General features: G+C 36.3%; 1 protein-coding gene across 1 annotated transcript in view; it reads left to right on the forward strand.

Moving 5' to 3' along the window:
- The window catches only part of LRRC69 (leucine rich repeat containing 69), a 131,872-nt gene that overhangs the window by 62,104 nt on the left and 54,588 nt on the right, over positions 1 to 15,180 (forward strand). Inside the window, exon 7 of the mRNA XM_058444074.1 lies at positions 2,108 to 2,115. Coding sequence (XP_058300057.1) covers positions 2,108 to 2,115 — 8 coding nt within the window. The remainder of the gene's footprint in view (positions 1 to 2,107; positions 2,116 to 15,180) is intronic.

Raw genomic sequence — 15,180 nt, forward strand, 5'->3', positions numbered from 1 at the left:
CTGACAAGAGCAAGAAAAAGTTTTAATGATCATCACCAGGGAGCATCATGAGTTTTGTGTTTGATGTGAAGTTTATAACAAAATATCATATATAAAACATTGCAGACCAAATAGAAAACTTCACATTTCAATAAACTCTTAGTTAGAATCCTCCATTAGCAATCTATCTAACAACCTGTACTATTATGACTACTTTTCAAATTCACAAATGGAGTTCAAAGTTATCTTTCTGGATGAATACTTTGCCATTATCTAAAAATTTGCAAGTTATCAAATCTATTTGTTATTGAATAATTCCTTGAAGAAGACAGATTTGGTATCATTATTCCTGTTTGGAGCTGAGGATATTGAGGATCCAGAGTAGTTTGTCTGCAGCAGCGACCCTCAAACTTGAATGTGCATCAGAATCCCCTGGATGCCTTCTTAAAACCCAGAAGGCTGGGCCCTCCTTCTAGGATTTCTGAGTCAGTAGGTTGGGGATCCCATGGGTTTGCATTTCTGTCATGTTCTTGGATAATGCTGATGCTGTAAGTCTGGGAACTACACTTGGAAAACTATTGGCCTGAATGATGGAACAGTGACAGAGCTTGAACTTGCGCTCAAGACTTTTGGCTACACTCTCAGGACTCCTCCTGCCTCTGAGGAATCCATTCTTTGTCTCAGGTTGGCAGTCTCTGTCATGCTATACAAATAAGGCATTTCTTTGAGCTCACTGGGAGTTTGGGTTCTGAGAATTTCACTGTGTCCTTGACTAAAATGATATTCAAGGAACATTCTTTGGACAATAGAATTCTTGTATACTCTGAAAAATATTTCACATAGAAACTAGGATTTTGGTATGTGAACACAAGGAATGCCTATATAGTTGGAGGCTGAGTTTTATATGTTGTTTAATTCGGTTGGCCTTACTTCTTTTTAGCCACACTGTGGATGTACTTGGTGCATATATGCCACTGACAAAACTTCTTAAACATTTATTCATCAGCCAATCTAAAATTGGAGAGATTTTTTAGCATGTGAATTTAACACTAAATTTTATTTTGGAGAAATTTGAGGAAGGCCAAATCTTTACCATGTTACTTTCGTTTCTGAGTTTTGTCTTTTTAAAGTTCACCCTTTGCATTGGGTGGTTATAGTTTGGGAGTGAAACTCAAGTGTAGCTAAAACATTTACAAGGATAAAGATAAATGTGACAACTTATGAGAAAGTGCTTTACTAAGAGTAGACACTTAAGAAATGTGCTTAAAAATATGTAAATTATACCCAATGCTACATTTTCTACAGTCACTGCTTTCTTGCAGTTTCAAATTCATGATATTAACATTCATGTGAATCTGTAGCTTCCATAAACACATTCTGTGTCAGAGTTAAGAATCTTAAGTATTTGTATATCCCTAAGGTTTGTAAGCACTTACTGTTTTTATAAGAAAAAAAAAATAAAGCGGGAAAGCCTCATGCAATGTTGTCATGAGAAAAAGTATACTTGGACTATTTACGGGAAATCATAGTTATAGCACCTATTCCATTTCATCAATGCCCCTTTTTTCCTTCAAGAATTCCTTAGGGTTATCATAAATAAAATTTGAGAATACTGAAAGCAGTTTCCCTTTTACAGTATGAGAAACACAGAAGGAAAAAAAAATGGAAGCAACTTTCCCAGAAATACAAATCATTTGAATAGTGAGGAGAAGATTTGAATCCATTTTTCTCAAACAAAAATTAAATTTGCCTAGCTTAACAATGTACCCATTGTGTGATCTTGGACAGGTAACTCCATACTCTATGTCTCACTTTTTTCCTCTTTAAGTTGGGGATATTAATAACACTTGTATCATCACATTGTTAGGAAAGTGTCTCACATAACAGTTGGTGGTCAGTAATGATAGAATGAATGAATAATTAAATGAGATAATGCATATAAATTCTTATTAGTGTTTGGCACATGACAGATATTGAATGTTATTTTCTCGTCATTTTAAGGTTTGGTCTGAGATACCTGCCCCTCAATCCACCCTAAATTTAGGGTTGTCTCTGAAGGCTTTCAAAGCCATGAGATCACCTGAATGGTTCTAACTTGTAACTGTTACTGTAACCAACTGATCTGTACCCAAGGGTGTATGTACAAGGGTGGCTGGTTTCAGCAGTGCACTCTGCTTCCTATTCCCCATGTTGTCTTTGCCCCTCTTCCAGGTTATTTTCCTCTGCAGATTCCTTTACATTCTTTAGGCTTACCTTCCTTGGGCAACAAAGCAGAACCAATAAACTATCTCCCTGAGGGGGGTCTCCTTTCCCTGGCTCCTTGCCTTTGGTTTTCTGTTTATTTCTGTCTTACCCTTTCCCTCTCCCTTGTGGCTCATTCGGTTTGTTTGCCAGACCAGATTCCTGTGGAAATAGGACCTCTCATTACTGAATTCCCTTTTTCTTAGACACTTCACTTAACTTGTTGCTTACTACTTATCCTGATGTCTCTTCTTTTCTTGGATATTTTTAATTTAAAAGAATTTCTCTTTTTATAGCCAATGATGAATTATTTTGATCCACACCAGTCTAAGCATGTCTTGCTATGGTGTCCTTGGTTCCAGACACATGCCTGATATCTAGCATGGTACATACCCTGGTTTACTGTCACTCTCTGTCTGTTACTTGTCTAATTCAAATACTACCAGTATCTTTTGTTAGTACATAAATATTTTTTGTGCTTAATACAAAGTCAAGTGAAGAAAGCCATTTTATTTTTGGATAATTCTCATTTCCAAATGAACTCATCTGCCTTCAATAGAATGATTTCCATATATGAGCAGTAACACAAATATGTGCACATACAGACAAGCATTCCTAGGGAGACCATTTAGTTTTGCATTAATAGAAATATTTCTGTGAAATTGATTGAACACTTGGAGAATGTCCATTTCAAACTTAAACATGTCCATGATCAAAAATGTCCTTAAATGGTCTAGAAAGTGCAATACAATTGTGGGCAAGAAACTCTTTAGGAAAGTGAAATTGTGGTTTGCCTTGTATCAAAACTCCTATCAAAACTTTTGAAACTCTTTTGCAAGATGGTAGAAAATAGCCTAAAAGTTTAAAAGTGATACACAGGGAAATGTCCATTAAGCTGTGCTCAAGAACATCCCTGAATATCTCCACAATCTAGTGATTTCCTTGAAACTATCCACTTTGCTCAAATAGCCATGAGAAATTCCAGTTGGCTACCTCATCCCCATTGTTGTTTTCCCTCTTTTGATTAGCAGCATTAGAGATCCACTTTATTCTTGTTCCCATATGAATAGTTGATTTTCTCTGTTTAATGTTAAGGAAAAGTATACCCTATTCTTGAAGCTCATTAAATGCCTCTCTAAAATTTGACCTTGATTTTAAAATAGTATATATTTTTTTCTTTGTCAATGCTGCCTTCAGTGGCTCAGTTTGTTAGGAGCCATACATTTAAAACAACATTCACTGACCTTTTAAAAAATGGGACACAAGCCAATGCTTTTCTAATGGAAACCCCTTGTGGGTTCTGTGGTTTTATGTAAGTGATGTAAGCTTAGCTAATATAGAATTAGTGAGTTCCAAAACTTGACTAAATGCTTTCCCTGTCACTACTTTTATGAGAATGAGATCATGTTTTCTGCTGTTTCTTATATGGGGGTCAGTGAAGAAGAGGGTGTTGAATTATATGTTATTGCTTCTTTCACCATTGTAATTCTAAAATTTCATGGGGTAGACTTTTTGAAATGAAAAGCAGAGAGAAAAAAATTATGAAATATTATCCTCGATGCAATGGTGATTTTGTTCAAATTCTTGTTTTAAAAATTGAGGGCCCAATTAAGTTAGGGAATACAACTATCTTTCTCTTTTTAGTTAACTTACATAATTTGATTTCTGACTTTCTACTTCTGTATGTGATTTTATTAGAATTAAAGATAGGCTGCTCCTGAATGCCTATAAAATGTAAGTGCTGCAGAGGACCCTGTTTCACATGGTATAGTGGTTGGTGAACAGCATTTCACCAACCACTATCGCTACCTACCCTTGGAAATTTTATTCTTCTAGCCAAGTACCTAATGAAAGTGATTCAGGAGATAAAGGGGATGCCTTGCTTAGCTTCAAAATGGATATCCTCAAATTTCAGCAATATTTACCTCTCATCTCTCTTGTTGAGAGGTAGGAAGGACAGGATCATAAAATCAGAGAGTTGGAACTTCTGTGTTTTTAGTCTTGCAGTAAAAGTGGAGTTCAAATGATTTCAAAATCAGGGCCAATATTTTTCAGAATGTAAACTTTAAAAAAATTAAAAATATTATAAAGAGAGACTGATTGAAATCAAATGTGGCTCTCGTACAGGCTGTTTAAGCATTGATTTTCATTTAGATGATTTCTCTCTCTCTCCCTTCCATCTCCAAGTAATCTCTATGGAGGTCGGGGTTTTTGTCCCTTTCACTGATGTATTCCAAACTTATAACAGTGCTTGGCACAGAGTAGGCACCCAATAAATAATTGCAGAAGGGATGGGTAGACGGATAGATTGATGGGTGGGTGGATGTGGATTTTACATAACAAACATGATTGCTTTGCTTTTCTGAAAAATCAAAACTAATTTGTGACAATTAATAATAAAGTTGTTTTAAGGCAGTGGAGTTCAACCACGGAAGATTTAGCCTTCCCTCCATGTCCCAGGGATATTTGACAATGTCTGGAGATATTTTTGGTTGTGAAAACTGAGGAGTGATACTGCTGGCATCTAGTGAGTAGAAGCCAGAGATCCTGCTAAATGTTCCATAATGCATAGGACAGTCCTCTATAACAAAGTATTACCTGGCCCAAAATGTCCATGTTGAGAATGAGAAACTAGTTTACATTTCCACCTAGTTGATTTAAGGGATTGACTCTTTATGTTCTCCAGGCCTTAATCCTAATAAAATATATCTTTATCAAATAGATTTTAGAGTGTATGAGAATCAGCAATGTGCTTGTTAAAATGTTGATCCCTGGGCTCCATGCTCATATATTGTAAACTATCGCTAATAATGCTTTGGCTTTGAAGTTTATTTTTTTCTCATATGAATATTGCTATATTGTATATAAATATATAATATATAATATATAAACATATAATATATAAACATATAATGTATATTATATATAAACATATATTATATATTTTGATTCACGTTTACATGATATATCTATTTTCACTGCCTACTTTCAACCTTTTTATATCCTTGTATTTTAGATGTATCTTTTATAAATACCATATAATACTTCATTTAAAAAAATCCATCTGACTATTCTTTTTTTCTCTTTGTTTGAGACGAGGTCTTGCTATTTTGCCCAGGCTGGTCTTGAGCTCCTGAGCTTAAGCTATCTTCCCACTTCAGCCTCCTGAGTAGTTGGGACTACAAGCATGTGCCACTTTGCCCAGCCTGCTGTGTATATTTAATTTGTTCTACTTGTTCTGTACTCCTTTTCTCTTTTTTCTTTTGAAATAATTGGATACTTTTTAATGACACATTTTTAAAAATCTTAGGAAGTTTTATATCATTTTACTATTCCTATTTTAAAATTTATTTTATTTTAGGTTCTGGGGTACATGCGCAGAATGTGCAGGTTTGTTACATAGGTAAACCTGTGCCATGGTGGTTTGCTGCACCTGTCAATCCATCACCTAGGTATTAAAACCTGCATGCATAAGCTATTTGTTCTGATGTTCTCCCCACTTTGCCCCCCCAACAGGCCTTGGTGTGTATTGTTCCGTTCCCTGTGTCCATGTATTCTCATTGTTCAGCTCCCACATGTGAGTGAGAACATGTGGTGTTTGGTTTTCCGTTCTCGGGTTAATTTGCTGAGTATGATGGCTTCCAGCTTCATCCGTGTCCCTGCAAAGGACATGATCTCATGCCTTTTTATGGCTGCATACTATTCCATGGTGTATATGTACCATTTTTTTTTGTTATACTTTAAGGTTTAGGGTACATGTGCACAATGTGCAGGTTAGTTACATATGTATACATGTGCCATGTTGGTGTGCTGCACCCATTAACTCATCATTTAACATTAGGTATATCTCCTAATGCTATCCCTCCCCTGCTCCCCCCACCCCACATCAGGCCCTGGTGTGTGATGTTCCCCTTCCTGTGTCCATGTGTTCTCATTGTTCAATTCTCACCTGTGAGTGAGAACATGCAATGTTTGGTTTTTTGTCCTTGCGATAGTTTGCTGAGAATGATGGTTTCCAGCTTCATCCATGTCCCTACAAAGGACATGAACTCATCATTTTTTATGGCTGCATAGTATTCCATGGTGTATATGTGCCACATTTTCTTAATCCAGTCTATCATTGTTGGACATTTGGGTTGGTTCCAAGTCTTTGCTATTGTGAATAGTGCCGCAATAAACATATGTGTGTATGTGTCTTTCTAGCAGCATGATTTATAATCCTTTGGGTATATACCCAGTAACCGGATTGCTGGATCAAATGGTATTTCTAGTTCTAGATCCCTGAGGAATCGCCACACTGACTTCCACAATGGTTGAACTAGTTTACAGTCCCACCAACAGTGTAAAAGTGTTCCTATTTCTCCACATCCTCTCCAGCACCTGTTGTTTCCTGACTTTTTAATGATCGCCATTCTAACTGGTGTGAGATGGTATCTCATTGTGGTTTTGATTTGCATTTCTCTGATGGTCAGTGATGATGAGCATATTTTCATGTGTCTTTTGGCTGCATAAATGTCTTCTTTTGAGAAATGTCTGTTCATATCCTTTGCCCACTTTTTGATGGGGTTGTTTGTTTTTTTCTTATAAATTTGTTTGAGTTCATTGTAGATTCTGGATATTAGCCCTTTGTCAGATGAGTAGATTGCAAAAATTTTCTCCCATTCTGTAGGTTGCCTGTTCACTCTGATGGTAGTTTCTTTTGCTGTGCAGAAGCTCTTTAGTTTAATTAGATCTCATTTGTCAATTTTGGCTTTTGTTGCCATTGCTTTTGGTGTTTTAGACATGGAGTCCTTGCCCATGCCTATGTCCTGAATGGTATTGCCTAGGTTTTCTTCTAGGGTTTTTATGGTTTTAGGTCTAACATGTAAGTCTTTAATCCATCTTGAATTAGTTTTTGGATAAGGTGTAAGGAAGCGATCCAGTTTCAGCTTTCTCCATATGGCCAGCCAGTTTTCCCAGCACCATTTATTAAATAAGGAATCCTTTCCCCATTTCTTGTTTTTGTCAGGTTTGTCAAAGATCAGATGGTTATAGATGTGTGGTGTTATTTCTGAGGGCTCTGTTCTGTTCCATTAGTCTATATCTCTGCTTTGGTACCAGTACCATGCTGTTTTGGTTATTGTAGCCTTGTAGTATAGTTTGAAGTCAGGTAGCGTGATGCCTCTGGCTTTGTTCTTTTGGCTTAGGATTGACTTGGCAATGCGGGCTCTTTTTTGGTTCCATATGAACTTTAAAGTAGTTTTTTCCAGTTCTGTGAAGAAAGTCATTGGTAGCTTGATGGGGATGGCATTGAATCTATACATTACCTTGGGCAGTATGGCCATTTTCATGCTATTGATTCTTCCTACCCATGAGCATGGAATGTTCTTCCATTTGTTTGTATCCTCTTTTGTTTCATTGAGCAGTGGTTTGTAGTTCTCCTTGAAGAGGTCCTTCATGTCCCTTGTAAGTTGGATTCCTAGGTATTTTATTCTCTTTGAAGCAATTGTGAATGGGAGTTCACTCATGAGTTAGCTCTCTGTTTGTCTATTATTGGTGTATAAGAATGCTTGTGATTTTTGCACATTGGTTTTGTATCCTGAGACTTTGCTGAAGTTGCCTATCAGCTCAAGGAGATTTTGGGCTGAGACGATGGGGTTTTCTAGATATACAGTCATGTCATCTGCAAACAGGAACAATTTGAGTTCCTCTTTTCCTAATTGCATACCCTTTATTTCCTTCTCCTGCCTGATTGCCCTGGCCAGAACTTCCAACCCTATGTTGAATAGGAGTGGTGAGAGAGGGCATCCCTGTCTTGTACCAGTTTTCAAAGGGAATGCTTCCAGTTTTTGCCCATTCAGTAATATTGGCTGTGGGTTTGTCATAGATAGCTCTTATTATTTTGAGATACGTCCCATCAATACCTAATTTATTGAGAGTTTTTAGCATGAAGGGTTGTTGAATTTTGTCAAAGGCCTTTTCTGCATCTATTGAGATAATCATGTGGTTTTTGTCATTGGTTCTGTTTATGTGTTGGATCATGTTTATTGATTTGCGTATGTTGAGCCAGGCTTGCATCCCAGGGATGAAGCCCATTTGATCATGACGGATAAGCTTTTTGATGTGCTGCTGGATTCAGTTTGCCAGTATGTTATTGAGGATTTTTGCATCGATGTTCATCAGGGATATCGGTCTAAAATTCTCTTTTTTTGTTGTGTCTCTGCAAGGCTTTGGTATTAGGATAATGCTGGCCTCATAAAATGAGTTAGGGAGGATTCCCTCTTTTTCTATTGATTGGAATAGTTTCAAAGGAATGGTACCAGCTCCTCTTTGTACCTCTGGTAGAATTCGGCTGTGAATCCATCTGGTCCTGGACTTTTTTGGTTGGTAAACTATTGATTATTGCCTCAATTTCAGAGCCCGTTATTGGTCTATTCAGAAATTCAGCTTCTTCCTGGTTTAGTCTTGGAATGGTGTATGTGTCGAGGAATTTACTCATTTCTTCTAGATTTTCTAGTTTATTTGCGTAGAGGTGTTTATAGTATTCTCTGATGGTAGTTTGTATTTCTGTGGGATCAGTGGTGATATCCCCTTTTTCATTTTTTATTGTGTCTATTTGATTCTTCTCTCTTTTTTTCTTTATTAGTCTTGTTAGTGGTCTATCAATTTTGTTGATCTTTTCAAAAAACCAGCTCCTGGATTCATTGATTTTTTGAAGGGTTTTTCGTGTCTCTATTTCCTTCAGTTCTGCTCTGATCTTGGTTATTTCTTGCCTTCTGCTAGCTTTTGAGTGTGTTTGCTCTTGCTTCTCTAGTTCTTTTAATTGTGATGTTAGGGCTTCCATTTTAGATCTTTCCTGCTTTCTCTTGTGGGCATTTAGTGCTATAAATTTCCCTCTACACACTGCTTTGAATGTGTCCCAGAGATTCTGGTATGTTGTGTCTTTGTTCTCATGGGTTTCAAAGAACATCTTTATTTCTGCCTTCATTTCGTTATGTACCCAGTAGTCATTCAGGAGCAGGTTGTTCAGTTTCCATGTAGTTGAGTGGTTTTGAGTGAGTTTCTTAATCCTGAGTTCTAGTTTGATTGCACTGTGGTCTGAGAGACAGTTTGTTTTAATTTCTGTCTTTTACATTTGCTGAGGAGAGCTTTACTTCCAACTATGTATGTACCACATTTTTTTAATCTAGTCTATCATTGATGGGAGTTTGGGTTGGTTCCAAGTCTTTGCTATTGTGAATAGTGCTGCAATAAGCATATGTATACATGTATCTTTATAATAGAATGATTTATATCCCTTTGGGTGTTATACCCAGTAATGGGATTACTGGGTCAAATGGTATTTCTGGTTCTAGATCATTGAGGAATCACCACACTGTTTTCCACAGTGGTTGAACTAATTTACATTCCCACCAACAGTGTGAAAGTGTTCTTATTTCTCTGCAGCCTTGCCAGGATCTGTTGTTTTTTGACTTTTTAATAATTGCCATTCTGACTTTTGTGGGATGGTATCTCATTGTGGTTTTGATTTGCATTTCTCTAATGATCAGTGATGTTGAGCTTTTTTTTTTGTATGTTCCTTGGCCACATAAATGTCTTCTTTTGAGAAGTGTCTGTTCATGTCCTTTGCCCACTTTTTGATGTTTATTTTTCTTGCAAATTTGCTTAAGTTCCTTGTAAATTCTGAATATTAGACCTTTGTCAGATGGGTAGTTTGCAAAAATTTTTTCCTATTCTGTAGGTTGCCTGTTTGCTCTGGTGATAGTTTCTTTTGCTGTGCATAAACTCTTTAATTAGATCCCATTTGTCTATTTTTGCTTTTGTTGCCGTTGCTTTTGGTGATTTCATCATAATATCTGTGCCCATGCTTATTTTCTGAATAGTATTGCCTAGGTTTTCTTCTAGGGTTTTTATGGTTTTGGGTTTTATATTTAAGTCTTCAATCGATCTTGAGTTAATTTTTGTATAAGCTGTAAGGAAGGGGTGCAGTTTCAGTTTTCCACATATGGCTAGCCAGTTTTCCTAGCACCATTTATTAAATAGGGAATACTTTCCCCATTGCTTGTTTTGTCAGGTTTGTTGAAGATCAGATGGTTGTAGATTTGAGGTCTTATTTCTGAGATGTCTATTCTGTTCCCTTGGTCTAAGTGTCTGTTTTGTTACCAGTACCATGCTGTTTTGGTTACTGTAGCCTTGTAGTATAGTTTGAAGTCAGATAGCGTGATACCTACAATTTTGTTCTTTTTGCTTAGGATTGTCTTGGCTATTAGAATTCTTTTTTGTTTCCATACAAATTTTAAAGTAGTTTGTTCTAATTCTGTGAAGAATGTCAATGGTAGTTTGATGGGTATAGCATTGAATCTATAAATTACTTTGGATAGTATGGCCATTTTACAATATTGATTCTTCCTATCCACAAGGATGGAGTGTTTTTCCATTTTTTTGTTTTCTCTCTTATTTCCTTAAGCAGTGGTTTGTGAGTGTGCACAGTAACCAGCTAGCATCATGATGACATTATTAAATTCGCACATAACAATATTAACCTCAAAAGTAAATGGGCTAAATGCCCCAATAAAAGACACAGACTGACAAATTAGATAAAGTGCCAAGACCCATCAGTGTGCTGTATTCAAGAGACGCATCTCATGTGCCAAGACACACATAGGCTCAAAATAAAGGGATGGAAGAAAATTTACCAAGCAAATGGCAAGCAGATAAAAGCAGAGGTTGCAATTGTAGTTTCTAATAAAACAGACTTTAAACCAACAAAAATCAAAAAAGACAAGGGCAGTATATAATGGTAAAGGGATCAACAAGAAGAGCTAACTATCCTAAATATATATGCACCCAGTACAGGAGGACCCAGATTTGTAAAGCAAGTTCTTAGAGAACTACAAAGACACTTAGACTCCCACACAATAATAGTAGAAGACTTTAACTCCCCACTGTCGATATTAGACAGATCATTGAGACAGAAAATTAACAAGGATATTCAGGACTTGAACTCAACTCTGGATCAAGTGGACCTGATAGATATCTACAAAACTCTCCACCCCCAAACAACAGAATATACAGTCTTCTCAGTGCCACATGGTACTTACTCTAAAATTGATCAAATAATTGGAAGTAAAGCACTCCTCAGCAAATTGCAAAATAACTGAAATCATAACAGTCTCTCAGACCCCTGTGCAATCAAATTAGAACTCAAGATTAAGAAACTTACTCAAAACCACACAACTACATGGAACTTGAACAACCTCCTCCTGAATGACTCCTGAGTAAATAATGAAATTAAGGCAGAAATCAAAATGTTCTTTGGAAACAATGAGAACAAAGAGACAATGTACCAGAATCTCTGGGATGCAGCTAAAGCAGTGATAAGAGGGAAATTATAGTACTAAATGCCCACATAAGAGAGCTAGAAAGATCTCAAATTGACACCCTAACATCACAACTAAAAGAACTAGAGAAGCAAGAGCAAACAAATCCAAAAGCTAGGAGAAGACAGGAAATAACTAAGATCAGAGCAGAACTGAAGGAGATAGAGACATGAAAAATCCTTCAAAAAAAGTTAATGAATCCAGGAGCTGGTCTTTTGAAAAAATTAATAAAATAGATAGACCGCTGGCTACACTAATAAAGAAGAAAAGGGAGAAGACTCAAATAGGCACAATGAAAACTACAAAGGGCATATCGCCACTGACCCCAAAGAAATAGAAACAACCATCAGAGAATACTGTAAATACCTCTTTGCAAATAAACTAGAAAATCTAGAAGAAATGGATAAATTCCTGGACACATACACCCTCCCAAGACTAAACCAGGAAGAAGTCAAATCCTTGAATAGACCAATAACAAGTTCTGAAATTGAGGCAGTAATAAATAACCTACCAACCAAAAAAAAAAAAAAGCCCAGGATCGTATGGATTCACAGCTGAATTCTACCAGAAGTACAAAGAGGAGTTGGTACCATTCCTTCTGAAACTATTCCAAATAATTCAAAAGGAGACACTCCTCCCTAACTCATTTTATGAAGCCAGCATCATTCTGATACCAAAACCTGGCAGACACATAAAAGAAAAAGAAAACTTCAGGCCAATATCTCTGATGAGTATTGATGCAAAAATCCCCAATAAAATACTGGCAAACTGAAATCAACAGCACATCACAAAGCTTATCCACCATGGTCAAGTGGTCTTCATCCCTGGGATGCAAGGCTGGTTCAACATATGCAAATCAATAAATATAATTCATCACATAAATAGAACCAAGGACAAAAACCCCATGATTATCTCAATAGATGCAGATAGTCTTCGATAAAATTCAATATCCCTTCATGTTAAAAACTCTCAATAGGCCAGGCGCGGTGGCTCACGCTTGTAATCCCAGCACTTTGGGAGGCCGAGGTGGGCAGATCATGAGGTCAGGAGATCGAGACCACGGTGAAACCCCCGTCTCTACTAAAAATACAAAAAATCAGCCGGGCGTGGTGGCGGGCGCCTGTAGTCCCAGCTACTCGGAGAGGCTGAGCCAGGAGAATGGCATGAACCCGGGAGGCAGAGCTTGCAGTGAGCCGAGATTGCGCCACTGCACTCCAGCCTGGGTGACAGAGCGAGACTCTGTCTCAAAAAAAAAAAAAAAAAAAAAAAACTCTCAATAAACTAGGTATTAATGGAACATATCTCAAAATAATAAGAACTATTTGTGACAAACCCGCAGCCAATATCACATGGAATGGGGAAAAGCTGGAAGCATTTCCTTTGGAAACTGGCACGAGACAATCATGCATTCTCTCACCACTCCTATTCAATGTAGTATTGGAAGTTCTGGCCAGGGCAATCAGGTAAGAGAAAGAAATAAAGGGTTTTCAAATATGAAAAAGGAAATCAAATTGTCTCTGTTTGCAGATGACATGATCTTATATCCAGAAAACCCCATCGTCTCAACCCAAGAGATCCTTAAGCTGATAAGCAACATCAGCAAAGTCTCAGGATAGAAAATCAATGTGCAAACAAATCACAAGCATTCCTATACACCAACAGTAGATAAGCAGAGAGCCAAATCATGAATGAACTTCCATTCACAATTACTGCAAAGAGATTAAAATATGTAGGAATACAGCTAACAAAGAATGTGAAGGACCTTTTCAAGGAGAACCATTTTTCTATTATTTTAACTGACGACCCTAAAAATTAAAAAAATTATTGTGTGCTTTATGAAAAGTATTTATTTGATACTTATTCTCTCCTCTTAGACAATTCAAAACTTTCTATTACATACCTCCATCTTTTTAAAAAAATTTTAAGCAACACATAATAATTGTACATATTTGTGGGGTGCAGAGTGAGATTTTTATACATACATACAATGAGTAATGATTGAATCAGAGTAATTAGCATATCCATTACCTCAAATATTCATCATTTCTTTGTGTTGGAAACATTCAACAACCTATCTATTTGAAATTCATCTATTTGAAAACATACAATAAATTATTAACTATAGTCACCCTACAGTGCTATAGAATACTAGAACACTAGAACTTATTTCACCTTTCTAGCTGTAATTTTGTATTTGTTAACTAACTTTTTCCTCACCTCTTCCCTACTCTTCCCAGCCTCTAATAACCACTATTCTACTCTCTACTTCTATGAACTCAACATTTTTATCTCACACGTGAGTGATAACATGCGGTATTTATCTTTCTGTGCCTGACTTATTTTACTTAACATAATGTCCTCCAAGTTCATCCATATTGCCTGGAATAACAGGATTTCATTCTTTTTTATGACTAAATAATATTCTTTTTGTGAATATATCTATATCTATATCTATATATCTATATCTATCTATCTATATATATGCAACATTTTCCTTATTCCTTAATCTTTTGCTGGATACTTAGGTTGACTACATATTATACTGCTGTAAACATGGGGATGCAGATGTTTCTTTGATATACTGATTTCTTTTCCTTTGGAAATACTCAGTAGTGGTATTGCTAGATCATATGGTAGTTCTATTCATAGACTTTTGAGGAAACTTCATACTGTTTTTCATAATGGATGTACTAATTTATGTTCCCATCTACAGTGTATGAGTTTTCTTTGTGTCTTCACCAGCATTTATTTGTTTTTATTTGTTTCTATTTGTTACAACAAATTCAAACTTTTGGACAAGAGCCATTCCAACTGGGATGAGATATGTCTTACTGTGGTTTAGATTTGCATTTTCCTGGATGATTAGTGATATTGGACCTGTTTTTCAGATACTTGTTGGCCATTTGTGTGTCTTCATTTGAGAAATGTCTATTCAGATCCTTCGCCAATTTTTAAATCAAATTATTTGGGGTTTCCTTTTGCTCTTGAGTTGGGTTCTTGTTTATTCTCTATATTAATCACTTGTAGGATGAATGGCTTGGAAATATTTTCTGCCTTTCTACAAGTTATCTCTTCACTCAGTTGATTGTTTCCTTTAATATGCAGAAACTTTTAAGTTTGATATAATCATGTCCGTTTTTGCTTTTGTTGTCTGTGGTTTTGAGTATTTTTTTATTCTCTTTTTAAAAAAATTATTCTTTCTATTTTGATTTTGAGTCTTACCCACAAAATCTTTGCCCGCACTAATTCCTGAATTATTTCCCTTATGTTTTCTTGCAGTAGTTCTATAGTTTCAGGTCTTACATTTAAGTCTTTAATTCATCTTGAGTTGATTTTTGTTTATGGTGGAAGACATGAGTCTAGTTTCAATCTTCTGTGTATGGATATTCAATTTTCCCAGCACCATTTTTTGAAGAGGCTCTCCTTTCAGTGTATGTTCCTGGCACCTTTGTCAAAAATCAGTTGACTGTAAATATATGGATTTATTTCTGGGTTCTCTATTCTGTTCCATTGGTCTAAGTGTCTTTTTTAAACCAGTTCTGTGCTGTTTTGGTTACTATAGTTTTGTGGTATATTTTGAATTCAGGTAGTTTGATGACTC

Source organism: Hylobates moloch, unplaced genomic scaffold (genome assembly GCF_009828535.3).
Source record: "Hylobates moloch isolate HMO894 unplaced genomic scaffold, HMol_V3 SCAFFOLD_9, whole genome shotgun sequence".
NCBI lineage: Eukaryota > Metazoa > Chordata > Mammalia > Primates > Hylobatidae > Hylobates > Hylobates moloch.